Source organism: Malus sylvestris, chromosome 8 (genome assembly GCF_916048215.2).
Source record: "Malus sylvestris chromosome 8, drMalSylv7.2, whole genome shotgun sequence".
Lineage (NCBI taxonomy): Eukaryota > Viridiplantae > Streptophyta > Magnoliopsida > Rosales > Rosaceae > Malus > Malus sylvestris.
Genome location: NC_062267.1, coordinates 12,165,694 through 12,191,176, shown reverse-complemented (window position 1 = coordinate 12,191,176; position 25,483 = coordinate 12,165,694). Strand labels below are relative to the sequence as shown.

Genomic DNA, 25,483 nt, shown 5'->3' with positions numbered 1-25,483 from the left:
TTAATAATATATTTAAGGGTAATGAAATGTTGATAATACGAGGTGTCCTTAACGTTACTCTAAAGTAAAATTAACGTAACCGTTGTACATGGATTACCCAGCTATATAACAACAATATAATCATGACTAATTAATTAGATATCTATTTGATACCACCAAAATCATCCACGTCAAGTCACTTAATTCGTCTGCACACGGGGCAAGCAGTTAAGCACCTTGACCAAATTTAGGGATAAGGATCCTCTCCTGAGCAAATGGAGACGATCCTCCTGACCAGGCTCATCGGGCCGTTTATTTTTTATCCAACGGTTATAATTATTATAATTTTTAGAGCGGCTTCCTGTTTGTAGCCGTTGGATAAAAAATAAACGGTCCGATGGGCCTGGTCAGGAGGATCCTCTCCATCTGCTCAGGAGAGGATCCTGGTCCCAAATTTAGTAACACGTGTTGTCAACCCAAATCCAAATTGCAAGCTGGATCCCCATCACGTGGCTTGTACGCTTGGATCACATAAATCACTGACTTTTAAAGGATAATGATATACTGCAGTCGTCTTCACTATAACTACTGCGATCCCTCTCTTTATGACTGTTGGATGTAAAGTTATGATACGAGGACTGTTCGAATCGCATGTGCAGGATAATACAGTGGGCGATGACAGTGTTTCAACCTAGATGACGCGTATTAGACCTAGATACTTAACGGTTGACACTTGCATCACATTCAGACGCAACTTTCAACTGTACGTGCAAATGAGTCTCAAAGATATTCGATTACGTCGGTAAGATTTTATATATACATTAATGTTTGACAATCTACATGCGTCATTGTAGATGCATGAATGTAACAACATTAATAGTTTGATTATGTATGTCTAACTTATATACATTTAGCTAACAATCATTCACGCGCACATATATAAGTTTCAGCGTTACAAAAGTGAAAAGTGGGAATTGAAGGATTCATGCATTGCAAAGATCAATACAGCTATCCAATCAAGCTGCTTCTAAAAAAAGTTAAAAGTGTTTTAAACGATGAGGATCCTTTACGGATCCTTTTTTTGGGATCCTAAGAATCCTCACATCTTATTGATTCATTATACATCGTGCGGTCAATTTTTGTTAGGTACTATTTGTATTTAATTTTAAATTAAAAAATTCAAAATGATTTTTGACCGCATAATTTACGATGAACGGTTAAGATGTGAGGATCCGTAGGATCCCTACAATTTAGATCCGGATAGGATCCAAATCCGTTTCTAAAGTCGTAGAAGTACATTTAGAAAAGCATTCGGACGTGCTTTTTCAAAAAGCACTTTAATTTTTCTTTTCTTTTTTTTTTTATAAATAAAATGTCAAACGTGTTTTTAATAAAAACACTTCTAATGAAGCGTTAACATATCGAGGGCGAGAAAGTTGGTTCAACTACAAACCTTTGTCACAGTCGCTATGTCATCCTCTTTAACTCTTTAGGTTTTCTAAAAGATATTTCTCACTGTGTTAAAAACACGGCCCAATACAATAAGTGTCATAATACTTTGACAAAAAAAAAATTGCCATAATATAAGTGATAGATACATAAAAATAAATAAAAAAATAAAAAAATCCTACTTAAAATATGACAGGTGTGATGAAATTGAGATTCTACCATAAAATCAATTGGCAATATGAGGAGTAACCTAAGATCATATAAGCACATAGCAAACCTTGTCCCTCACCGATGTGGGGACAACTCTCAACACGCCCCATCACGTGTGGCGGATTTTCAAGTCTACACGTGGACAACAACTGGGTGATGTAGAGCATATGTGGCCGTTTGTCAAGTTGGTTGAATCAAACACTCTCAACAAGGTGTACCAAATTGTATTCTCGACATACAAAACATTCTCGTTTGGGACAACAGTAAGAAACAAAGGAAACGGGGCAGGCGGCATGTGATTGTGAAGAAGGACAGAGTTTTTCACTTTTTCCATGACAACGATCTAGTGTCATTGGGAAAGAGATCTTCTCCGGATCCCTTCCTCTTAATCCATCAAATCAGAGAATTCGTGCTGTTGAAAATTGATCTAACGGCTGAAGTTATTATAACTTTTAAAGTGGATCCCCTGTTCATAGTCATTTGATCAAATTTCAACGGCACAAATCATTTGATTTGGTGGATTAGAAGGAAGGAATTCTCTCCGAATCCTTTGCCTGATCATCGGTCCGGATCCCTTTCCCTCGTCATCGGTGCCTGCCTAGTGTCTACTGTGTGTTCAAGATAACAGGGCACATTGTGGGAACAGTCATACAAAAACAAATATCAGACCATTATCGACATAGTGAAAGGATAGAACGTTGAGCCATACAAACCAAAAAGGTTATCAAGATTCAAGACAACTGGATAAACATCATCGTATTAATAAATGAAAAAAAAATGCTCATAAGTAAAACATGAAATTTGAGAGAAATTAAGACATCAATTAGAAAAAGAAAAATGTCGGAATATCACATTAGTTTACCCTCAACTTTTTAATCTCATTTTAAATTGGTCTCAACATTTTCAAACATTCTGAACAAATACTTAACCTATTGAATGTCACATCTGTTAAGCCCTAGTTAATTTTCCAAACATACATTATATTCAAAATCCACCAACTGGATATATCATGGTCAACATTAATATTAGTTGCCTTAAAAATCTAAATTTCAAATATAGATTATAAATTGTATAACTCAATGATCAAACATGTATTGAATTGAATTGAAAATGGACCCACATTGAAATTACATTAGGAGAGCTATCTCCTAACAAAGAAGGGAGTTAAGAATTCAAATAGGATTTCAATGAGTTTGTTTTTCCTTATGTAATTTCCTCATTCGTCGGAACTCGGCTCATAAAACTTTTAGTTCTTGTTTGTGAGCAATAAAGATGGTGGTGGCCGCATCATGGTAGTCGACACCAGTTTAGCAACCTTCATGACCTTCTTTTCAATGTTGGCGACTTGAGTTGTACGGTGGAGCTGATGATTTTGCTTTGTGTTTGGAGATAATGGCCTAATGGGGGGTGGTGATTGTTAGTTGGTGAATGTTATATGCTTCTATGACTTTCTATTGATTGTAAAGACAAAGTAAGTCCTAGTTTATTTAACAAATTTTTAACTGAGCTTAACAGATGTGACATTTCTAATAGGTTGGGTACTTGTTTAGAATGTTAAAAAATATTGACATCAATTCGAAATGACACAAAAAATTTAAAGAGTTTTAAGTACTTAATCTTTAATAATATATTTAATGAGATGTTGATTATACGATGTGTCCTTAACGTTACTCTAAAGTAAAATTAACGTACCCAGCTATATAACAACAATATAATCATGACTAATTAATTAGATATCTATTTGATACCACCAAAATCATCCACACTTAATTCGTCTGCACGCGGGGCAAGCAGTCAAGCACCTTTACCAAATTTAGTAACACGTATTGTCAACGCAAATCCAAATTGCAAGCTGGATCGCCATCACGTGACTTGTACGCTTGGATCACATAAATCACCGACTTTCAAAGGATAATGATATTCTGCAGTCGTCTTCACTGTAACTACTGCGATCCCTCTCTTTATGACTGTTGGATGCAAATTTATGGTATGAGGACTGTTCGATTCGCATATGCAGGATAATACAGTGGGTGATGATACATAGGAATGAGTACGTTATTATTAAATATGGAAAAAGCGGAGATATTTTCAGACAATTTATTGCTGAGAGCTGTCACCAGTGGTCCCCACGCTTTCCATTTCGGGCCAATTTCGGAGGCTCGCGAAGCGATCTTATCTTCGCAAATGCTATAAATAGCAATCGCGTTCGAATTCTCTCTCATCATTCCGCATTGCTTTCTCTCTCTCCGTCACTATCCCGGCGTTTCTCTCTCGACGACCTTCTCTGTTAGTTTCGGAGCTCCGGATATCGAATCGGATCCCCATCGCCGTTTGTTATCAGATTCAGATCGGCAACTGCACCGCTTTTGTGTCGCAGCAGATTGAAAGTTCGTTATTCTTTAAGAAGTTCGTATAATTGCGTAATTTGTGTTGATTTGATTTGAATTGGATTTGGTTTCTTCGTTGATTGATTACAATTGTAGGGAATTTGGTTCTGAAATTGCTGAAATTTGTGTTGTTTTTGTGATTCTGTTTAACCTTTAGGTCTGTTTGCTGTGTTATTGCGTGAATTCTGAAACTTTTGATTTCATGGTAACGTGCAATGAATTGTGTGAATTTATGGTGCATTGCGTGGTCTCTGGTTTATTTGATTTGGTGAATTGTTGATTGGATTAGACCTGCTGTAGTATTTAATTTTGTGATAATTTTAGCTGACTGAGTGTGATGTAATTTGGTGGTTGTTGCTAATGACGATAATGATTATGTTTTTTTTTTTTTTGAACAAACGATATTATCTAAATTAAGATGGGTAGGTTTAGCCTCAGGAAGAGCTAGCAATGATGTGACATAGCATGGGCTAGCAATAACGCGGTTGCCCATCGTCTAGCTAGATTTGGTCTTACAGTTTCCCATGAATGTATTTGGTTGGACTATCCATCGACCATAATTTTGGATATCCTCCTTGAAGATTCTCTGCCTTAGTGTACCATCTGTAACGACCTTTGTTTAATGAAAATCATCCATCGTTGCATTAAAAAAAAAAAAAATATTCGTCTTTGGTGAGAATCGAACTAAGACCTCTAACTTACAAGTGAGAAGGAATATCACTGTACCGTAGTACTAAGTGGCACGATAATGATTATGTTTGGTTTGCTAATTTTCGAGAGAAATGTTTAGCCCTGCTTGAAATGTTCGTATGGTGAAGACATGCTGCTGTAGTTTCCGAATTTGGTTTATTTGTTGAAACGTGAGCGTTACTGAAGAAGTGGAGAATGAGCGAATTTCGAGTATGGACACAGTGAGCGTTCCGTGAGTGAGTATGATGTAGTATTTGACGGTTTTTCTACGGCAGTATCTACAGGGCTGTTGTATCCGTTCTAGAGGTGAAATCGCCAAGTGCAGAGCGTATATGCTTGTTTATCATGGTTCTGATTGAGGGGTTTGAATGTCTTAAAAAGTAAAAACTGGGTCTTCAAAGCTCTATCCCAATGTGGCTTCTTATATTACAAGTTTGGTCTTGTCGCCACTTCTTTGTTGTCACAGCATTGTGAGTTTGCCGTATGGCGTGTATCTGAAATTCCTGGTGTGGCATGGTTTTCTGGGTTTTCTTCATCCATCCCCCCAAACTAGTGCTAGTCGAGCATTGATTCCCTCTTGGTATTATGAGTCTCAATGCTCATACTCTGGTCATTAGTCTTTCAAAACCTATCAATTTGCAACTATGGTAGTGAGACGGGTTTGGCACCCATTCTTTTGGTTAGGGGGTATTATTCGTGAGGCTGTGAAGGCGGGTTATCTTCTATCAGGGAAGTCAAGAGATAAAGTTGTGATTATTTTTGTAGTTCACGATGTTGATAATGAGAGAACTTATAAGGTTCGAGCAGAGCCACTCAAAGTCTGATGGTATAGTGCGTTAAAATTTTGCCTGTTGGGTGAGTTCAGTACTCGAAGCAGAGATGGTGCAGAATTCCAATTGAGGTAGGTCTGTCCTCTATGGACAATCAACAAAACACATTTTTCCATCTCTAGCGTTCTTTCCCTATTTTTTACAACTTTTTAAAACGCATTTGATTGTGTGATCTATTGTTTGTACCATAGGTTGGGGCGTCAAGTCGTCATGCCCAGTCTAGTTGGATTTGGTTATGAGACTTCTTCAAGGAATCAAGTGATGCATTGTTATTTCTTATTTTCCAAAGATGGAATCTCTGGAGTTCCCGAGCGCTGCATTGTAGCTATTGTTTATATATCTACTTGTTTTGATGAATCCTTCTCTTGGGGAAATGCTGATTGGAGCTGTTCAACCTTGCTTGGATTTGTTGTTGCTGATTTCAAATGCCTGCAGCATTATAGAAGAAAGCAGTGGCATGCGGTGTTTGCGTGCCTTGATCGGGTGACTAAATGCCTCTGAGGTTTAACAAGTGATGCTAAACTTTGTACGTGCAGGTGCTTTAGGCTTATTTCCAGCTTCTAAGTATTGCCATATCCGTTTGGAGATATGCAAGATATAATGGTTAGGCAGAACATAATGGGGGATGCCCACTGTAATCTATCAAATGGCGAGTATAAGCTCAAACTTGAATCGAAGGTTACTGGGGAGGCCACTGAATTGCTAGAGAAAGGATACATGCAGTATGGGTAATTATTCTTACTCATTTCTTTATTGATTTTCTTTTCTTATTTGGTTGCCACGAAGATAACTTTATGATGGTTTTATTTTTCCAGATGTCCACACTATCGGCGAAGGTGCAGTATTAGAGCTCCTTGCTGCAATGAGATTTTTGATTGTCGCCATTGTCATAATGAAGCTAAGGTGAGTATTTGATTTTAAACAGTTTCAGATTGTAACCCATTATAAACATTTGTGGCGATTTGCGTTGACTTTTCATTTTGGTGTACAGAATGATATTAGTGTTGATCAGAAGCATAGACATGACATGCCGCGTCATCAAGTGAAACAGGTAAATCCGTTTATGTGTTAGTGCATCTCCTTATCCTTGCTTCTTAATAGGCTAACTTATACTGTTCTGCTTCGTAATCTGACAAAATATTCATGATATTTCAGGTGATATGTTCACTTTGCGACACTGAGCAAGAGGTGAGTTTGGGTTATCGACAGATTTATTGCTTTTGGATTTGTGTCAAGTCCTTAATCAAGATAGTTACAATTGTGAAACTAAGTTGGTGTAGCAGAAAAGAAGATGCTTTAGGGTTGAGAATTTTGCTCGCACTTTTCTCAAGTGTCTTTTGTATGCTGCTTCTTTACCAGGTTCAACAAGTTTGTGTCAACTGTGGTGTATGTATGGGGAAATACTTCTGTGAGACTTGCAAGCTATTTGATGATGATGTAAGTGCCTCACTTTCTCTATAGATGTTTTCGTTTTCGTTTTCGATTATATATGATTAGGATAGTGGATATTGACGCATTTAAGTGCCGAGCTCGTGCAGGCGGATAAACCTTTTTGGTTTTGTTTGCAGGTATCTAAGAAACAGTACCATTGCAATGGCTGTGGGATTTGCAGGTAGAATTTCCATATCCTTGTTATAATTGTCTTTTTGAAAAGCCTGGCGACTGAACTGTCATTACCTATTATGCAAGTTTCACTTCCGTATTAATTTTTGGCACCAGAACGTGACGGTCTTTTTATTGGCATCGGTTCTTGCGACACTCACTCATGCACGTTTTCTTGTCTGCCTTCACCATTTTCTTTGTAGTTCTGCTACCGAAATTTTTAATTACTGTTTCACTCAATCGGGTGCTCTTCTGTGACAGAATTGGGGGGCGCGAGAATTTCTATCACTGCTACAAGTGTGGTAAGCAATGCCTGCCTGTTATTTTCAAAGAGATTTAGCATCCTTCTTATCGTCGCGTTACTGATGTAAACCAACCTTCTTGTCAGGTTGCTGCTACTCAGTGCTGTTGAAGAACAGCCACCCCTGTGTGGAGGGAGCAATGCATCACGACTGCCCTGTTTGCTTTGAGGTAAGACTGGAGTTTTGGTTTTATCCGCTTTTGAGTTATGACGGATACTAAAGTATTCTGTTTTGATATTGTTGATGACTTAGCGAACATACATTGGTGTTTTGCAGTTCTTATTCGAAACAAGAAATGATGTTACCGTCATGCCATGTGGGCACACAATTCACAAGAATTGCTTAAAAGAGATGAGGGATCATTATCAGTGAGTATATGACGGATTTCGTCTTTTGATTCCTTTTATTTACCTGATTGAGCATCATAAGTAGAAGTATCGAATTGACCCGGTTGTTCATATTTGATGATAGATATGCTTGCCCTCTTTGCTCCAAGTCAGTTTGCGATATGTCTAAGGTATGGGAGAAATATGACATAGAGATTGCAGCTCAACCGATGCCTGAACCCTATCAAAACAGATTGGTACTCTCTCTCTCTCTCTCTCTCTCTCTCTCTCTCTCAACGTTTTCCTAGTGTGTAAGTATTGTGGTTAGAATTCCTTATTTGATCCTATCGGACAGGTTTCGATCCTCTGCAACGACTGCGGGAAAAGCTCACAGGTGCAGTACCATGTTGTGGCCCGGAAATGTCTGAACTGTAAATCTTACAACACTCGCCAAACGAGAGGCTGAGCTGGTGGCAATGTGGTTGCAATCAAATTGGTTTTGGCATTGATTATCCTTTGTGCAGATGCGGATGTGTCACGAGACTCGCAGTCGCAACAAAGGCTCCGGACTCTTTTGAACCCCCTGGCCATATCGGTGGTGGAAAGAAGGGAATTGTGGTCCTCCGTGTTGTCTTCTGTTGGAGTGCTCTGGCCGGGGGTGCACCGTCGTGTTTCATTTGATTCTATTTTCTTGTCATGTTTTTGTATGTGTTGCTTTCCTTCGTAATTAACGCAAGAGTAGCTGTGATGGTTTCTCAAGTTTCCGTCTGAATGTTCTTTTCTCGTTTCTCTGTTTCGATTTTGTGTGTCGTCCTCGTCTGCCCTGTACAGCCATTTTAGTCTTTTTATAGAGCGAATCGAATCTTGTTAAGCGTTAGGAGAGGAGCGTGCATATGGGGAAAGCCCCGAAAAAAAGAATGGGCGGGGAGGGAGGTTGCACTTCTGTAATACTACCATGACTCGAACTTGGGGTCTCAAGGTTTTAGAAACAGAGCGAAGTACGCTAAAAAAAGAATTTATTCCCAAGACATTTCTTTGAATACGTGGTGGTCTTCTTGTCATCAATCAAATTATATTGCATATATGTCAATAAATATTGACATATCCAAGCAATCTGATAAATGATATAAGAGGATTTTTTTAGTGTTGTCAACGTAACCTATCGAAATTTGCTTAGTACACATTAATTAAACACTTGGTGGACATAAAAAATAAAAAATAAATAAAAAACCATTTCTAAACATTTAGAAAGTTCTTAAAAGACTTTTATACGTATTTTTCAAACTCTGGTTAGTCCTCAAACCACTTTGGTCCTGATGTACATCCGCCTTGCGTCGAGACGCATGGGTTTGGAGTTAATATGTTGTACCGTACATTAGTTGCCCTCTAATTTAATCGTACATTCTCAATGCCTCTACAAATTGATGACTCACAAGTCACAAAAGTATACTTTGTCCGAAAATTTTGTTACTAGTCGACGTGTTATGATATATGCGGACAACATAATTCACATATCTTGCACGGCACAATAATAATAGTTGATGTGTTATGATATATGCAGACAACATAATCTATATATCTTGCACGACACAGTAATAATAAATGAATTGACGAACTAATCATAATCATCGCATCCATGACCTAAACTAATCATAATTATCAAATCCATGAACAATAATTTTTTTTTTAAAGGGGGATAACTGGTGATAAGTCACGGTTATTCATTCATTCCAGTAGCCGAGAAGACTCAAAGAAGCATTAGGAAAAAGAAAGAAAAAAATCTTATCTATAAACTTACATTTACAGATGCTACAAAATGAAATTTGGAGGGAAGTAACGGCCAAAAATGCAAGGATGGCCGTAGCCATTCCTGCTCCTCTCTCAAGCTTATCTTCCACACAAAAAACAACCAAAATTGAAGTCTTTAATCAAACCACCCGAGGATCAAACTGCGCCATCACCTTGTTGAGATCCTGCTCAAACCTCAGAGAATTCGCACCGATCCACGCCCGATTAATCACCACAAACCTCATCCGTGACCCCTTCACGGCGAGCCACGCTCTCTGGTTCTTCATCACCATCAAACATTCTCATCATGCTCATCAAATTTTCAGCCAACCCCACGAGACAGAGACCGTTATTTGTAACACCCTTATGGAAAACAAGCTCCGAAATGGAGCTTTTAGAGATGTACTTGTAAATTACTGTTATATGGTCAGTGAAGGAGTGCCTTTGGATGCATCCACTTTCCACTTCTTGATTCATGCTTGTTCGAGGCTTTTGGCCTTTCGACACGGGACAGAGATACATGGACGGATTTTGAAAAATGGGTTGGGGGAAAATAGGTCCCTGGTTAAGAATTTGATGGGATTGTATTCGAAATGTGGGAAGTTGGATGAAGTGCGGCAGCTGTTTGAGGTATTGCCTGAGAGAGATGTGGTTAGTTGGAATACGATGATATCGTGCAATGTGCGCATGGGAATGTGTTATGAGGCTTTGAGTTTGTTTCAGGAAATGCAGGCTGATGGGGTCAAACCCGATGGGATTACGATGCTTAGCTTAGTTTTGGCGTGCGCAAAGCTGAGGGATTTGGAAACGGGGGAGGAGTTGCACCGGTATATTGAGGAGAATGGATTGGAAATTGGGGGGAATTTGATGAATTGTATGGTGGATATGTATGTCAAGTGTGGCAGAATGGATAAGGCACTTGAGCTTGTTGGTAGAGGAAGCTCTGAGATTGATGTTGTTTTGGGGACTATTATGGTTGGTGGGTATGTGAAATCTAATGATATATGTGCTGCTAGGCTCCTGTTCGATCAGATGGCAGAAAAGAACTTGATTTCGTGGATGACGATGATTTCGGGTTATGTTCAGGGAGGTTACTATAAGGAAAGTCTGGAGTTGTTTAGGCAAATGAGGGAAACAGATTTGATCCCGGATGATGTTCTTATGGTCACAGTACTTTCGGCATGTGTTCACGTGGGAGATTCCGGGTTAGGCAGATCCATTCACGGTCTGGTTGTCAAATATGGAATGAATGTTGAACGATTTCTTGGGAATGCTCTGATAGATTTGTATGCCAAATGTGAAAGGCTGTCAGAGGCTTGCTTAGTTTTTGAGCAGTTGCCTTGCAAGAGTGTCATTTCGTGGAATTCGATGTTGGATGCGTTTTGCAGAAGTGGAGATGTTAGGAAGGCTAGACTCTTCTTCAATGAGATCCCTGAGAAGGATGTGGTCTCGTGGAACACCATGATCAACTGCTATTCTATGTCTCATCGATTTGGGGAAGTGTTTGGGTTGTTCCGTAAGATGCAGAGTTCAAATGTACAACCCGACAATGTCACGTTAGTCAGTGTACTATCTTCATGTGCCAGTGTTGCAGCCCTGAATCATGGCATTTGGGTTCATGTCTACATAAAAAAGAAACACATTGAAGTAGATAACATGTTGGGAACTGCTCTGATCGACATGTATGGAAAGTGCGGAAGCATCGAAAAAGCCTACGAGATATTCTCAGAGATGACTGAAAGAAATGTGTTTGTGTGGACTGCTATGATAGCAGCACATGCCATGGAAGGGCAAGCCACGAAAGCTATTGATCTCTACACAAAAATGGAAGCCCTATCAATAAAGCCGGATCACGTCACTTTCGTAGCTCTTCTATCTGCTTGTAGCCATGGAGGCTTAGTCAATGAAGGATACAGATACTTCAACAAGATGAGTAATGTCTACAACATTGTTCCTAAGATCCAGCACTATGGTTGTATGGTTGATCTCCTAGGTCGCGTCGGGTGCTTAGACGAGGCAGTAAAATTCATCGAAAACATGCCCATTAAACCAGATATCTCTATATGGAGTTCCTTGTTGAGAGCATGTGGAAGCCATCGCAATGTAACACTTGCAGAAAAAGCATTTCAGCAGCTCATAGAAATAGACCCTCAAAGTGATTCTGCTTATGCTCTTCTTTCCAACATTTATGAAAAAGCTGGAAGATTGGATGACGTGAGCTGGGCAAGAAAGAAGCTACATGAACTAGGAGTGAGAAAGCAGCCAGGATGCAGTCTGATAGAACAGGATGGAAATGTTCATGCATTTACAGCTTGGGATTTTTCAGACCCTCAATCTGCTGAGATTTATGCAATGCTGGATGAGATAAAGTGCTTACTACAAAAGCAGAAGCCGGAACAAACTTCAGCTTACCACAGTGAAAGACTGGCAGTTGCTTTTGGTCTTATAAGCAACCCTCCGAGAACTCCGATTCGAGTAGTGAATAATCTGCAGATATGTAGAGATTGCCATTCAGCTATGAAACTGATATCACAGGCGTATAACAGAGAGATTGTAATCAGAGATAACTACAGATTCCATCGGTTCGTTGACGGAAACTGCACTTGTAAAGATTGTTGGTGAATTCATATCATAATTTCAATCTATATGCTCAAGAAACTTTCACATCCATCCTCTCTAAAGATCAATCAAAATTTGCTCAAAATCAACAGTGCTCCGAGGTATTGAATACTCCGCCACTTAAAGCCGTTTGATCCAATTCGACGGCTGTTATTCAATACTCCGGAGTACTTGTCCAAAACTCGAAGATGAAGAGAAAGACTTGTATGTAATAGTACTACTTTTTATATATTCAGTCAAAAACTGGTTCAAGATTACACAGCAACTCTGGCGGCAAGAGAGACTTAAGGCTGAAGTAGTAAAAATGGGGAGCCAAAAAAGGCGGCTATCGCCCTTTTACTTGAATTACAAGGAAATATAGTACTTTGATGGCATACATCAAATGTCTCGTTTTATGGAAAGCAAAACTAGTTAATTTTGAATCCTATCATCCACCAAGACCGTGAAAGCTGAAAGCACGATTAGCAAACGAGTGAATTTACAAAACGATCATCCATGGCTGCCGGGCGATGCCCATAAACAGCTCTTTCTAAACGGATGATCAGCTGCGCCTGCGAGAGGCTCATCAATCACACGCATGGTGGCTGACGATGAGAGGCGTCTCTTATTTATCGGCAAGCAAGCCAGTTTCAAAAAGTTCCTCATCCGACTCGAGAGGTTTCCCAGAAGACTGGTCATTGCATTTTTCCAACTCCTCATCAATCAAAATTTCCTCCGACCGGCAACTCAAACTGCAAAATGCTTTCTCACCCCTGCAAGAAGTCATATGATTATAATCATACTAAAACCAAAACTATTTAGCAAAAGCTTTTGCATATCATAAGAAGGCTAGCAGATGTGTCTGTTTCGGTAAATGTACCTGTATATGTATATATCTTTGCCCTCTTCCAATTTCTTGTTACAATAGTAACAGAAGCTCAGGAAATTGTCTGAAGGGTAGTGACCAAAATTCTCCAAGCTCGAACCCAGGTGGGCAAATCCAATTTCCTTTTCCACATTCTTACCAAAATTGTTCACATCCTCAGAGTGACATTCCAAAATGCAGTCACCAAAGATATGAGTTTTTTTGGGATTGGCACCATGAGAGATTACACAAGTATAATCCTCAGAAAGCTCAATCTCACTTGCCGAAAGAGACCCGACAAACCCATTGCTAGACTCGATGGATCCAGTTTTCATTTGGGTGGCTAAATTGGGGCTTCCTCCAATAAATTGACGGGTGGTTAAATTTTCCGGGCAAAAACCTCCAGAAGTGGAGTTGGGGTTAAGGTTGCTCAATCCTGATAGGGTCGAAAATGCTCTACCAGAATCTAATGAACAGGACCGGATTTTCCCGAATGACTCAGGTTCTGATGGGGCTTCTCCGATTTCAAAAAGAACATCAGAACTACCCTTCTGTAAAGGAGATTTGATTTTGGAATGAGGGGAGATTGCATAGTTCTTGGGCAGAGATTTCGGTGAATAATCAAAACACTTGGCATTGGACTGAGGCTCTGGGATTTTATTAATCCTCATTCCGGGTCCAAAAAGAATGTTCTTACTCTCAGATGACTGAGGAACTTTCCCGAAAAATTTCACATCATCAATAGAATCTATGATGCTTAATCCTACTTTACTGCTACCCCAGCTCCTCTGCTGCCCCCCATCCTGGTTGGACCTTGGGGACCTAAAGGGGTAACCTAGATTGGAAAAGACCCTAAAATCTAGAGGAGAAGTTGGGCTCCTAACTGCATCATAATCTGATAAACCCTTGGTACTCAACCCCACAAACAGACCAGGAACACTGAAAAAAGAGTTGCTTTTAGGGTTGTGCCCTAAAACATCAGACACAGCAGCAGCATCAGAAATTGGCAGACGACCCATTTGGTGCTGATCCTTCTGAACTGACCTGCTTCTCTTCCTCAGCATTCTCTCAAATTTCCCCCTTTTGGGAAACCAAAAGCCCTCTTTTCTGTACCCAAAAAAAAAATCCAACAAGTTTTACGAATCAATAAATACATTATTTCTACCATATTCAGAAGCTAACTAATCAAAGATTATTCAACAGCTAATAACCCATTAATCATCTGCTTTAATCCAAGAGCTGCATTGCAGAAATAAAGGAGAAAATACACAAAAATCAATAGACCTCACACATACACAAAGAACTTGATGCCTTTCAGTTGAAAGATATATTTCGGTGGTGGTTTTGGATCACCCAAATGAATAATATAAAGATTTTTATTTTCCTTTTCTTTATTGGGTCGATTATTAGAGAGCATTTAAGTGTCTGGAATGACAGAGAAATATCTAATCAAATCCAAGGCAGAGGAAAAAATGACTTTCTTGGTAAAAACTCAATGTAGGGAGAAAAGGGGGTTGAATCCCTGAAAAATCATTAATGCATTACCAACAAATAATTAAAATCAACTTAATTAATTGCAACAGAGAAAACCCAGATAGAAAAAACCCATTTAATCCGATCAAACATGCATTAGAAGGCGATTAATCCCCAAGAAAAACAAAAAGCTTGAATCTTTTTGCTCAATCCGCAAAACCCAGAAAAAAATTAATAGAATAAACGGACTAAACTCAGCATTGGATTCAAGGAAAAAGAGTAACTGAGATGAACGATGAGTTAAAAGGAGGAAAACCCCACCTGGGTTCTTTCTCTCTCTAGCTCTGGAAATTTCAGCGAGATGATGGCTCAGATGGAAGAAGAAGGCCCAAATGTAGTAAATATATGAAGTTTTTGACAATCGGTGTTTCTATGTGTGTGTGAAACTTGTTTTCCACTCCTCTCTATCTCTCTCTCTCTCTCTCTCTCTCTCTCTCTCTCTCTCTCCTCTATTTCGTGCCTCAAAATCAGCGTAGCAGTGAGCTTCTGAAATACTCCTCAGTCTCTCTCTCTCTCTCTCTCTCTCTCTCTCTCTCTCTCTCTGACCTCGCTTTCTCTCTCTAGAATAAAATTATGTCTGTATGCGACGATGTATTTTTGCCCACAGAAATGGCTTTTGTACGTATTTTACCAGCATCTGCCACTACATACATCCCTTCCTCCTCCTCCTGTTGCCACGTCAGCATCAAAATGGTTTTGGACCACTTTCTGGTTTATTTTTGGAAAATTTTGGAAGAATGCATGTAATAGTAACTGAGATAATTATTTGGAGTAAAATCCTTTCAATCTCAATCTAGGTGATAATCAACTTACATTGAATTGTGTGCCGTTTATAGTGATTAAGAGCGTTTATTATCGTTTACGAATCTATTGATTTGTATACTCTGTCTCGAGATCTATTGATCAAAGTTAATCTACATTGAATTTCAAATAATACGTTAGTAATGGAATTATTTTTTAAGAGCTTATGCTGCTTCTAGTATAACAGTTATTGCCACATTCCGTGTAAAAGTTTAAGTTCCGTCCTTCAACCATTTTAATCAACAATAACAATGGAAGATAATTCATGATATATATTAATTACACATTAATCAATTTTCACTTGTGTACCGTGTGTTAGCTTCAAAATTAGATTTAACAAAAGAAATGTTTTTCACACGCTCATTTTTCTTTCTAGCCTTTGAATAAGTAAAACAAAAATCAACTATTAAAATCAAACACGAAATAGTAACTTTCTTGTACAAGAAAAGGGGAATTAGGTATTTTTATGAAGGTATGGAAGTGGTAAAAGTAAAAAATGGTGGGGGTAACTTGGTAATAATTGGACTATAAATGTGAAGTACTGGTGAGGGGGTGAAATGGGTCAAAGGGGCAATTAAGAAAAGAGAAAATGGACTTTTCCCTTTACCCTTTCTTGCTGAGTCATCACAAGACGACAAAAATGCCTAATGAGGCATGGTTTCAATTATGACGGACTGACTAACTGACAGACCTTTCGTCCCAAAAAAGACTAACTGACAGACCCTCACGGCTCTTAACGGGGGCCGGTTGCTTGACTTGACGGAGTCATTTAACTCATTTCATTTTTATAACACTTGATTTTTTCTATTTTGGAAATAGGTCATTTTCGGATTTTTTCATCAAGATCACGGGATCAAATGATTTGGACTTTTGAAATTTCATCCAACAGCCCATCTGTTTTGATTTCTTAAAAATTATAATAATTTTTTATATTTGGATGAAATTTCAAAGGTCTGGATCACTTGATCATATGGCATTGGTGGAAGAGATCCGCTTCATTCTATTTTTGTGGAAAATACACTTTGATATTTGAATTACTTTTGTTTCAAGACACCGTTTAGTAATTATCTTTTAAACTCGAAATGAATGGGTGAAAACTTAACATCGTAATGAACTCATTCATCTAAAAAACATGGATGTGCTCTTTGTGAATGTACCTTTTATCTAGCTTCCTTATTTTTCAGAGTGCCAAGAGAGAAATTAATGTAACAATTATGCATGATAACTTTATTATTTGTTGAAACCATCACTTTTTTAGTGCATTTCAAGTGTGTTTGTTTAGCCCCACTAATAATCATTGAACTAGATTGCATTAGGTATTGGTCTAGTCCTTTGTTTGTTCGGTGTTGAGATTAAGATTAATAAGAATAAGTACTGGTTTGGTACTGAGATGCTTTTATAAAAAAGTGAGTATTAAAAAAGCTGAGTTCAAAAAAATGTTTGGTAAACACTTAAAAACATCTTATTTTCACAGTTTTGGGTGAAAAAAAAAAACTAAAAACGTAAAGCAGCAAAAATAAACTTATTCTGACAGCATAGCAGAAACAATTTTTTTAAAAGCACCCCCTCCCCCCCCCCCCCCCCCAAAAAAAAACATAACCATGGGACCGCCAAGACCTCCCTCCTCCCCCCTAAAAAAAACCATAACCATGGGACCGCCAAGACCTCCCTCCTTCCCCCCCCCCCCCTAAAAAAAAAACCATAACCATGAGACCGCCAAGACCTCCCTCCTCTTTGTTTGCTCTCTTGCCCTCCTGCCCGTGTTGCATGTTTTATGTCCACAATCTAGCGAAATCACACTACCAAACCACTACACTCTCTCTCCCCTCTCCATGTCCTGCTCGACGACAGTGCCTCCCTGGGTGAGCAAATCCAAATTGCCATTCACCAAAAGCTCGACGCCGACTATCATCAATGCATTCGTGCTCGACCACACCATCTGCAACTCTAACGCTTGCATCCATCGGCAAATGTTTCATCTAGTTAGGGTTCATTGGGTTGTGCCCGTTTCCTGAGTTTGAAAAGGAAGACAAAAAGAAAAGTAAAGAACAGAAAGGAAGGAGAAGCATCTAGAAAGAAAAGAAAGAGAAAAGAAAAAGAAAAAGAAAGGGGAGAGAACTAAAAAATGACAAATAAATATTTAGATCACAAAATTAATTTAGTCCATGATTTAGTTTGACATTGTACTGCGATTTAATTTGACCTTGTACCAAATGCCCCATTATTCTTATGCTAGTTAGTTCATGACAAGTCAATTCAGCTTAGTCTTTGAACTTAGTTCAATCCAATATAATCCAGTGAAACAAACACGTCCTTCATGTCTAGTTTCTATTTCAAAACAATTATGTTATATTTAATGGCCTCTTAGCTTAACTATTACATCCCACATTGCTCAAGGAAGTGGATCATGGAAGCATTATATGTATATTCTCATCTCTACCTAGCACGAGGCCTTTTGGGAGCTCACTGGCTTCGGGTTTCGTAGGAACTCCGAAGATAAGCGAGAAGGAAGCCAGAGCACTCCCAGAATGGGTGACCCACTGGGAAGTTGCTCGTGAGTTCCCAAAAACAAAACCATGAGGGAATGGTAAGCCCAAAGTGGACAATATCGTGCTATGGTGGTGGAACGAGCCTGGGAAGTGGTGGACCCGAGCCGGGATAGACAATATCGTGCTACAGTACATCCCGGCCCGGGTCCACCACTTCCAGGGCTCATTCCACCACCGTAGTACGATATTGTTTGTTTTGGGCTTACCATTTTTCACATCCCGACCAGGGGCGGACTACTTTCCAGGCCCGTTCCACCACCGTAGCACGATATTGTCTGCTTTGGGCTTACCATTCCCTCACGGTTTTGTTTTTGGGAACTCACGAGTAACTTCCCAGTGGGTCACCCATCCTGGGAGTGTTCTGGCCTCTTTCTCGCTTAACTTCGGAGTTCCTACGAAACTTGAAGCTAGTGAGCTCCCAAAAGGCCTTGTGCTAAGTAGGGATGAGAATATAAATTTAAGGATCACTCCCCTGGGTGATGTGGGATGTTACAATGGTAAGCCCAAAGCAGATAATATTGTGCTATGGTGGTGGAACGGGCCCAAGATGTGGTGGACCAGGGCCGGGATGTGACAAATGGTATCAGAGCCAATCCCTGGCCTGAAGTGTGTCGACGAGGACGTCGGGCCTCTAAGGGGGGTGGATTGTAACATCCCACATCGCCCAGGTGAGTGATCTTTAAATGTATATTCTTATCCCTACCTAGCACGAGGCCTTTTGGGAGCTCACTGGCTTCGAGTTTCGTAGGAACTCCGAAGTTAAGTTAGCACTCCCAGGATGGGTGACCCACTGGGAAGTTGCTCGTGAGTTCCCAAAAACAAAATCGTGAGGGAATGGTAAGCCCAAAGCGGACAATATCGTGCTATGGTGGTGGAACGGGCCCGGGATGTGGTGGACCCGGGTCAGGATGTGACAAAATGGTATTAGAGCCAATCCCTGGCCAGAAGTGTGCCGACGAAGACATCGGGCCCCTAAGGGGGGTGGATTGTAACATCCCACATCGCCCAGGGGAGTGATCCTTAAATGTATATTCACATCCCTACCTAGCACGAGGCCTTTTGGGAGCTCACTGACTTCGGGTTCGTAGGAACTTCGAAGTTAAGTGAGAAAGAGGCTAGAACACTCCCAAGATGGGTGACCCACTGAGAAGTTGCTCGTGAGTTCCCAAAAACAAAACCGTGAGGGAATGGTAAGCCTAAAGCGAACAATATCGTGCTACGGTGGTGGAACGTGCTCAGGATGTGGTGGACCCGGGCCGGGATGTGACATTAACAAGATGGGCAAACATTGAAAGAATTAGATAATTTGTCAATTGAAAAATGCTAAGGGGATTTTCTCAAAAGTGTGATTTTCCAGGACTTTTTGTCACCTCACAATAACATTAATTATCATGCTAATATTATGAAAAATATGATGTGGCAGAAAATTCATAGAGAGTCTCTGTAGCATTTCTCCAATCAATTTGTCCTTGAACTTGTATTGCGCTATCAATTTCTCCCTTAAACTATAATTTTAACTAATTTCCTCCCCAATCTTTTATAAATAGTCAATTTCTCCCTTACGTTAGATTTTGAATTCTTTCATCCAATTTTCCATTCGTTTTAGTTACGTGGACAGTACATGACAACTGTGTGAAGGCAAAATGATATTTCTATTTTGATAAATTAGGGGCAGAGACAATACTTTGCAATTGCTAATTAGACTCCCATGGCTAATCTTCAAACATAAAACATACGAAGTTAGCTAGGGGGAGAGAAGAAGAAAAAAAAACAATTTGATGTTCACATAAGGATAAAATTCCTTTATTGCCTTCAAAAATTTGCCATGTGTTATCCATGTGATAAAAAAGAATGAAAATTTGGATGAAAATTTTTAATGTTAGGGAGCAAATTGGCTAATTATAAAAATTCAAGGGAATAATCAAATACGATCAAGTTTTTTTAGAAGAAATTGACAATTCCTTATAAGTTTGAGTGCGAAAATCAACAAATGAATTGATTTGTAATTAACTAATAATTTACGGCCTCTTGTGCATTTTTATATGAAAATGTCTTGAAGATGAAAAACAGATTTATTTAATTTGACGTGTGGTGTGCATCAATTAATGGGATTTGGATCCCATCTGAGGATTTTAGGGACCTTCACATCCTATCATTTCATCGTACATTGTGAGGTCATAAATTATTATGAATTTTTTTTATTCAAAAGTAAACGTTAACAGTACCTAACGAAAACTGATCACACAATAAACGATGAAAATATATAATGTAGATCCTCACAAAAAGATTCCTCATCTAATCAATGCATATGTAACATCGCTCCTACCCTTCTTCTTAAGTACTCCATTGGAAGTTAACGGCGGTTAGAAACTTTAGATGCAAGCAAGCAAATGAATCAAAACAAAACACAAAGGAAAAATAAGTAGGACCATTTCCATGCTATGAGATTATGACATTTCCTTACAGCCTCAATTTTGTGTTTCTTAAGTACTCCATTGGAAGTTAACGACGGTTATACATTTATACCAAAACTTATGTACCGATGCAATCATATCGAAACTTATGTATCAATCCATCATACCGAAAACTTTGTATTGATACATCAAATCGAAACTTATGTACCGATGCAATCATACCGAGACATACATGCTGATACTTCCATACCTATGAGTTTTTTTTTAATTTAAATTGTTTTTGTATTGTTGTTGAATTTTTTTATTATAAGAAATTGAATTTGAATAAAGTTTTTTCTAATATGTGCGGACATAAGAAATAAAATGGTTCATTCATTGAATATAAATATGAACAATTTCCACGGTTATATTTTTCCTCGATTATTGTCATCCTTTCATGTTACATATTTTCTTAATTTTATGTTAGATTCAAAATTATGTATTCTCTTCTTTTTAATTAAAAAAAAAATTCCTTGTTTGTCGAGGTTAATCAAAGTGCGTAATTTGATAAAAATAAATAAAAATTGGTAACTACTTTTAGTATTTAGTTTTCACTTTTTTTGGTTTAAAAAAAAATAAATAATGAAAGTACTTACCAAAAAAAATTAAATACAAATAATATCTGACGAAAACTAACCGTACGATTTACAATGAATGATTACAAATGATCCCACAAAATGAATCTAAAGAAAATCATTTTTCATTAAAGTAAAAGAGTTGTTTTATACCTGTGCAAGGTGTTTGTTACCATGTTTATTTCATGTGCCAAATTTATCTATTTTTAAATTAAAATGAGGTTGGGATTTTACTTTTTGTCCCAAGGGGGACACGTGGGGTATAATATTCATATTCATATATTGATCAAGTTACAGTAATTATTACATGCATTTGGCCTTGCTTTCTTCCGATGGCCTTTTTGATCCATTAATTAATTAATTAATGTCAATCTACGGTCAGAAAAAACACTAAGAGACTCTTATAAAAATAAAATTATTATATTTTTAACACAGTATTTTTTAATAATGATATTAATATTAAATTATGAGTGAAGGAAAATCGATAAAGTGTACACACAAAATAGTCAATAGATAACTAATACTGGATACCTTCATCATATACGCAACGAAGAATTGGACGCGGTGGAGCGGGACGGTTTGAACGTTGAGGGGGTAGGTTGTAGGTATTGTGGTGTTCCCACAAGACATGTGGGGATGGTTTGAGTAACTAAATTTGAATTCCCATGTCTTGTCCAATCCTACCTTCCCTTATGGAATTCAATTCCCACGGCATCAAAAGTTAAGACTAAAAAATGTTAAAGGAGATTTTCTTAAAAGTGAGACACTCTATTAATTATCTGCTACTTTATATTTTTAGCATAATATAGTAATGTTAGTATAGAAATTAACGTTAAACTATGAAGTGATAAAAAACCTATAGAGTCTTACTTTGAAAGAGTCTCCTAAGCATTTCTTTAGACTCCTAATTTAATGTGGTACTTTTCATAAGGCTAGGTCATTAAACAAAAAAGCAGTCAAAATGATACATGAGATTAGCATAACTCTTTACCTTGGTCTCTAAGATTTAAAATCGATAGAAGTGGTTCTTAAGTTTGTCTACTGTCAATCATTTTTGTCATTCCATGAAAGAACTCCATTAAATGAAGAAAATGACAACAATACCCGGAATTGTTGTCAAATCAGTTTGGCCAATTGTTTATTAAATTGAGGGTATATTTGTAATTTTGTTCCTTATTTATCAAATGTTTTTCATGGAATGATCAAAATAATTGACCGTAGATAAACTTAAGGTTCACTTCTATTGATTTCAAATCTCAGAGGCCAAAGAAAGAAATTATGCTAATCCCAAGAACCATTCTGGCTAAAAAGCCAACCAAAAATGACTCCATGTACTTTTGCTAAGCATATGGTGGAGGTGGACTTTAAACATATATGTTTGCTTTCCACCTAGTGTCTGAAAATTCTCTGTTATGATAAAAGGTGATGACTTTATAAAATGTAACATGGAATGACAATTCCATATGAGTGTTTGTATTGAAGCTAAGCTTAGAAGTGCTTTGGACAATGCCATGTTTTTTAGGGTTTCTTTATGTCAAAAGAGTTGGATTCTTATTTGGTAATCCAATAATGTCGATGTGGTCATATGACGACATTCTAGCTTTTATGAGAAGCATAACAACATATATGGGACCACAACAAATGTAAGTACATATGCATGTTTAGGGTTTTGTGGAAATCCCCCAAATTATTGTCAATGTGGTCATAGGACCTTTGAGAGTTTGGTCCTATGGCACTTTCCCTTCCTATTAATGGCATTACTTCTTTTTACGGATAATAGCAGAGAACACACATTTTGTGTGTGTGAACGACCGTTCACCTCCTCCCACGTTCTTCTCAAGCGTAACCACTTCAGTTCATTCAAACTATCCAAGAAATATCATGACTTCACTTACCTGTATGAAAAAATGATGATGGGATAATTTCTCTTAATAAGTGCGTATTTTTATCTTATGTAAATATTTTGATACAAATTTACCATTTTGCCTTCCTTATGTAAATATTGTGTATAAAAAATGAGGGCAAAATAGGGAAAATGGGGATATGATTGTCATTTTGTCAAAAGGTACAAAATTACTATTTTGTCATTCTCATGTCAACAATGTGTATTCAAAAGTGAGGGCAAAATTGGAAAAATGGACAAAAAGTTGACAAGCTCTCTTCTCTTAATAGAATATATTTATGTTTAACTTTTGATACATTTAACCCAACAACCAAACATCAACAATGATAATATTATTTGGGGAGAGAAAAATAGTTAAGTGACTAAATTACCCAGCACCTGCAGAAAGGGGGAGATAGATCCAACTAAAACGAAAGTCGCTAACAAAATATAACCAAAATATATGAACTTGGGGGAAATGACTGATGTAACACTCTTTCTCAACCGGTGGGAGCTGGCTGTTAAGGAATTTTACTTCTCTTTCGCCGTGAAAATGTCGTTAAACATTTACTATTGCACACGACGTTTTGAGTAATTTTATTAAGTTTCAATACAATTCTTTATAGCATCTTCAATGGAGTATCTAAATAAGGACAACTACCGAAAGGAGTATAAAACTAATATGAAGATAAAATAAATCTTCAATGAATCGGAAAATGAATCCCTTAAGTATAAGGATTCACTGGATACTAGGCACTGTACTCATATATAGGGACTGAAATGATGAACCTGTTGGGCAACTTAAGTGGTTAGCTTGCCCACCAAACTGAGTGCTGCCATGCAGCATGAACTCCAAATGGACCTTTGCATGAAGAAAAGGGAATTTTGGACCTTAGGGTAGAATATCATTTTTACTCAAAAACGTATTTATGTTAAAATACATTAACTATGGTATAGAAAATATTTTTAAATGTCTACAGTAAATAATGAAACGGCTATTAATCTAAGTTGAAGTATAAAATTATTTATGTACTTAAATCAAATTTTCTATTAAACTAAGTATTAAGTTAATGTTTTGTTTTGTTCAAAAAAAAAGAAGAGAGTTAATGTTTTGTTTATTAGGTATTGAATCAATGTATTTATTTATTTATATTTTTGAACAAACAATATTATCTACATCAGGGGAGGGGGTGACTTAGCTTCATAATGAGCTAGCAATAATATGGTTCAAAATCATATTTGACGAGAATTGGACACAAGACTTCTCACTTACAAATGAAGATGATTACTACTAGACTATAGTACTAAGTGACAATATATTTCTTTTAATTAATAGTAAGCTAATGCCATCTTCCCCGTCTCTAATTATTCGTCATATTTTCATCATTGATCTGGTTTAATATAAAAAATTTCAAAGAAAAAAACGAGGTTACTACCACATTACAATATATTTTCTATATAAGAAAACTCAAATACTTTTCAAAATGTCAATTGGTATAGGTACAAAAATAAAATACGAAGGAGAAACGTATCCCAACCGTCTACCGACTCTTTGGATTGATCACACATTGGGATCTGGGTAAATTCATGTGGGTCCCATTTAAATTAAGGAGCACAATGAATGTACATTTCACTCAACTAGTGGTGCTTTCGGCTGCTTTTGTTTTTTTTTTTTTTTTTAATTACTTAAGCCCCGTTCGGTGGGCAAGCTGGAACGTGCTATTTTCACTTAAATTGGCTTGTAGCACAGTTAGAGTTTGGTAAGAAAAATTGTAACACTAATTGTATTGGCTACAAATTTGAAATACGAGAAAATAAAATAATTATGTAATCCAGCCACACATATACATTATGTAATCCATATTTGCTAATCAAATTTCATCTATAAGGCTCAATTTCATCCAATCTACTAAACCAGCCTCAAAGATCTCTCTTAAAAGTAAAATGTTCTACCATCATATGTTTTCGGCACAATAATAAATAATGTTGGATGAAAATTGACGTTAAAACATGACATAAATTTTATAGAGAACTCTCCTTTTGAGGAAGTCCATTTAGCATTTCTTTTTTTTCCCTTTTATCTTTATTGGATTTTATGTGGTGCTTAATTAGCAACATTTCCAAGGAAAAAAAATAATTTATAAACACACTTCAACTAAAAAAATTACATAACCGTATGTAATTACAAAACCTTGTATCCTGGAAGTTTCCTAGTTACTCAAACAAAAAGTAAGAAAAGCAAAATAATATTTGTTTTTCACTTTTGTGAAATATTATTTAATTTAAGAAATATGATTATATCATGCTTTCTTTGCTACCTCCACAAGTTCCAAAAAATTCCCAGTGTACGGAATAGACAAATAAATAAAACTATATTGTTGGAAAATTACCGTTTCATTTTTGTCCTCGGTAAACGCTTTGGGTAGATACTTCACGTGGACACAGTGTTGGCCTGTTGTTGTTGGTGGTATGTGCTCTCACCGTTTACATAAAAATACAAGAAAATACGACCACATCAAATATTCAATCGTTCTCAAAATATAAAATATAAAATTCAATCGTTCAATTCAATATTCTAATTTTGGTATCTAGTTGCTTCAGTTAAGGATGCCAAGGAGCCATCCACAAAGAGTTTGTAATTTATTTTGTATTTTTTTTAACAAA

At 37.5% G+C, this 25,483-nt stretch overlaps 3 protein-coding genes across 5 annotated transcripts; 2 read left to right on the top strand and 1 right to left on the bottom strand.

Annotated features, from left to right (window-relative positions):
- The first annotated feature begins 3,799 nt into the window (after nt 1-3,799).
- On the top strand, nt 3,800-8,534 carry LOC126630961 (probable E3 ubiquitin-protein ligase RZFP34). 3 transcript variants are annotated; one of them, XM_050301128.1, is made up of 12 exons: nt 3,800-5,616; nt 5,737-6,273; nt 6,361-6,448; nt 6,537-6,596; nt 6,701-6,733; nt 6,905-6,982; nt 7,114-7,157; nt 7,409-7,449; nt 7,536-7,618; nt 7,726-7,817; nt 7,921-8,032; nt 8,131-8,534. In XM_050301128.1, exons 2-12 carry the CDS (start codon nt 6,134-6,136, stop codon nt 8,239-8,241), a joined length of 882 nt encoding a protein of 293 aa, XP_050157085.1. In that variant the 5' UTR covers nt 3,800-5,616; nt 5,737-6,133; the 3' UTR covers nt 8,242-8,534. The 3 variants fall into 3 exon arrangements, with proteins under 3 accessions (XP_050157085.1, XP_050157083.1, XP_050157084.1); XM_050301126.1 differs by having other exon boundaries at nt 7,084-7,157; XM_050301127.1 differs by having other exon boundaries at nt 3,856-4,025; nt 6,082-6,273; nt 7,084-7,157.
- Nucleotides 8,535-9,929: 1,395 nt separating this feature from the next.
- Nucleotides 9,930-12,185, top strand: LOC126631363 (pentatricopeptide repeat-containing protein At3g22690-like). The gene has a single exon (XM_050301513.1). The coding sequence runs from the start codon at nt 9,930-9,932 to the stop codon at nt 12,183-12,185; it is 2,256 nt and encodes a 751-aa protein (XP_050157470.1).
- Nucleotides 12,186-12,384: 199 nt separating this feature from the next.
- Nucleotides 12,385-15,111, bottom strand: LOC126630956 (FCS-Like Zinc finger 11-like). Its single transcript, XM_050301119.1, has 3 exons — nt 14,821-15,111; nt 13,042-14,133; nt 12,385-12,934 (listed from the first exon to the last, which is right to left on the bottom strand). Exons 2-3 carry the CDS (start codon nt 14,088-14,090, stop codon nt 12,787-12,789), a joined length of 1,197 nt encoding a protein of 398 aa, XP_050157076.1. The 5' UTR covers nt 14,091-14,133; nt 14,821-15,111; the 3' UTR covers nt 12,385-12,786.
- Nucleotides 15,112-25,483: the final 10,372 nt, after the last annotated feature.

Excerpts from the sequence above, each read along its gene's own strand:
- LOC126630961 (XM_050301126.1), top strand. The coding sequence starts at position 6,134 with ATGCAAGATATAATGGTTAGGCAGAACATAATGGGGGATGCCCACTGT. Across the intron at positions 6,274-6,360 it reads AAAGGATACATGCAGTATGG|ATGTCCACACTATCGGCGAA; the intron begins GTAATTATTCTT and ends TTATTTTTCCAG. Across the intron at positions 6,597-6,700 it reads CGCGTCATCAAGTGAAACAG|GTGATATGTTCACTTTGCGA; the intron begins GTAAATCCGTTT and ends ATGATATTTCAG.
- LOC126630956 (XM_050301119.1), bottom strand. The coding sequence starts at position 14,090 with ATGCTGAGGAAGAGAAGCAGGTCAGTTCAGAAGGATCAGCACCAAATG. Across the intron at positions 12,935-13,041 it reads AAAGATATATACATATACAG|GGGTGAGAAAGCATTTTGCA; the intron begins GTACATTTACCG and ends GACTTCTTGCAG.
- LOC126631363 (XM_050301513.1), top strand. The coding sequence starts at position 9,930 with ATGGAAAACAAGCTCCGAAATGGAGCTTTTAGAGATGTACTTGTAAAT.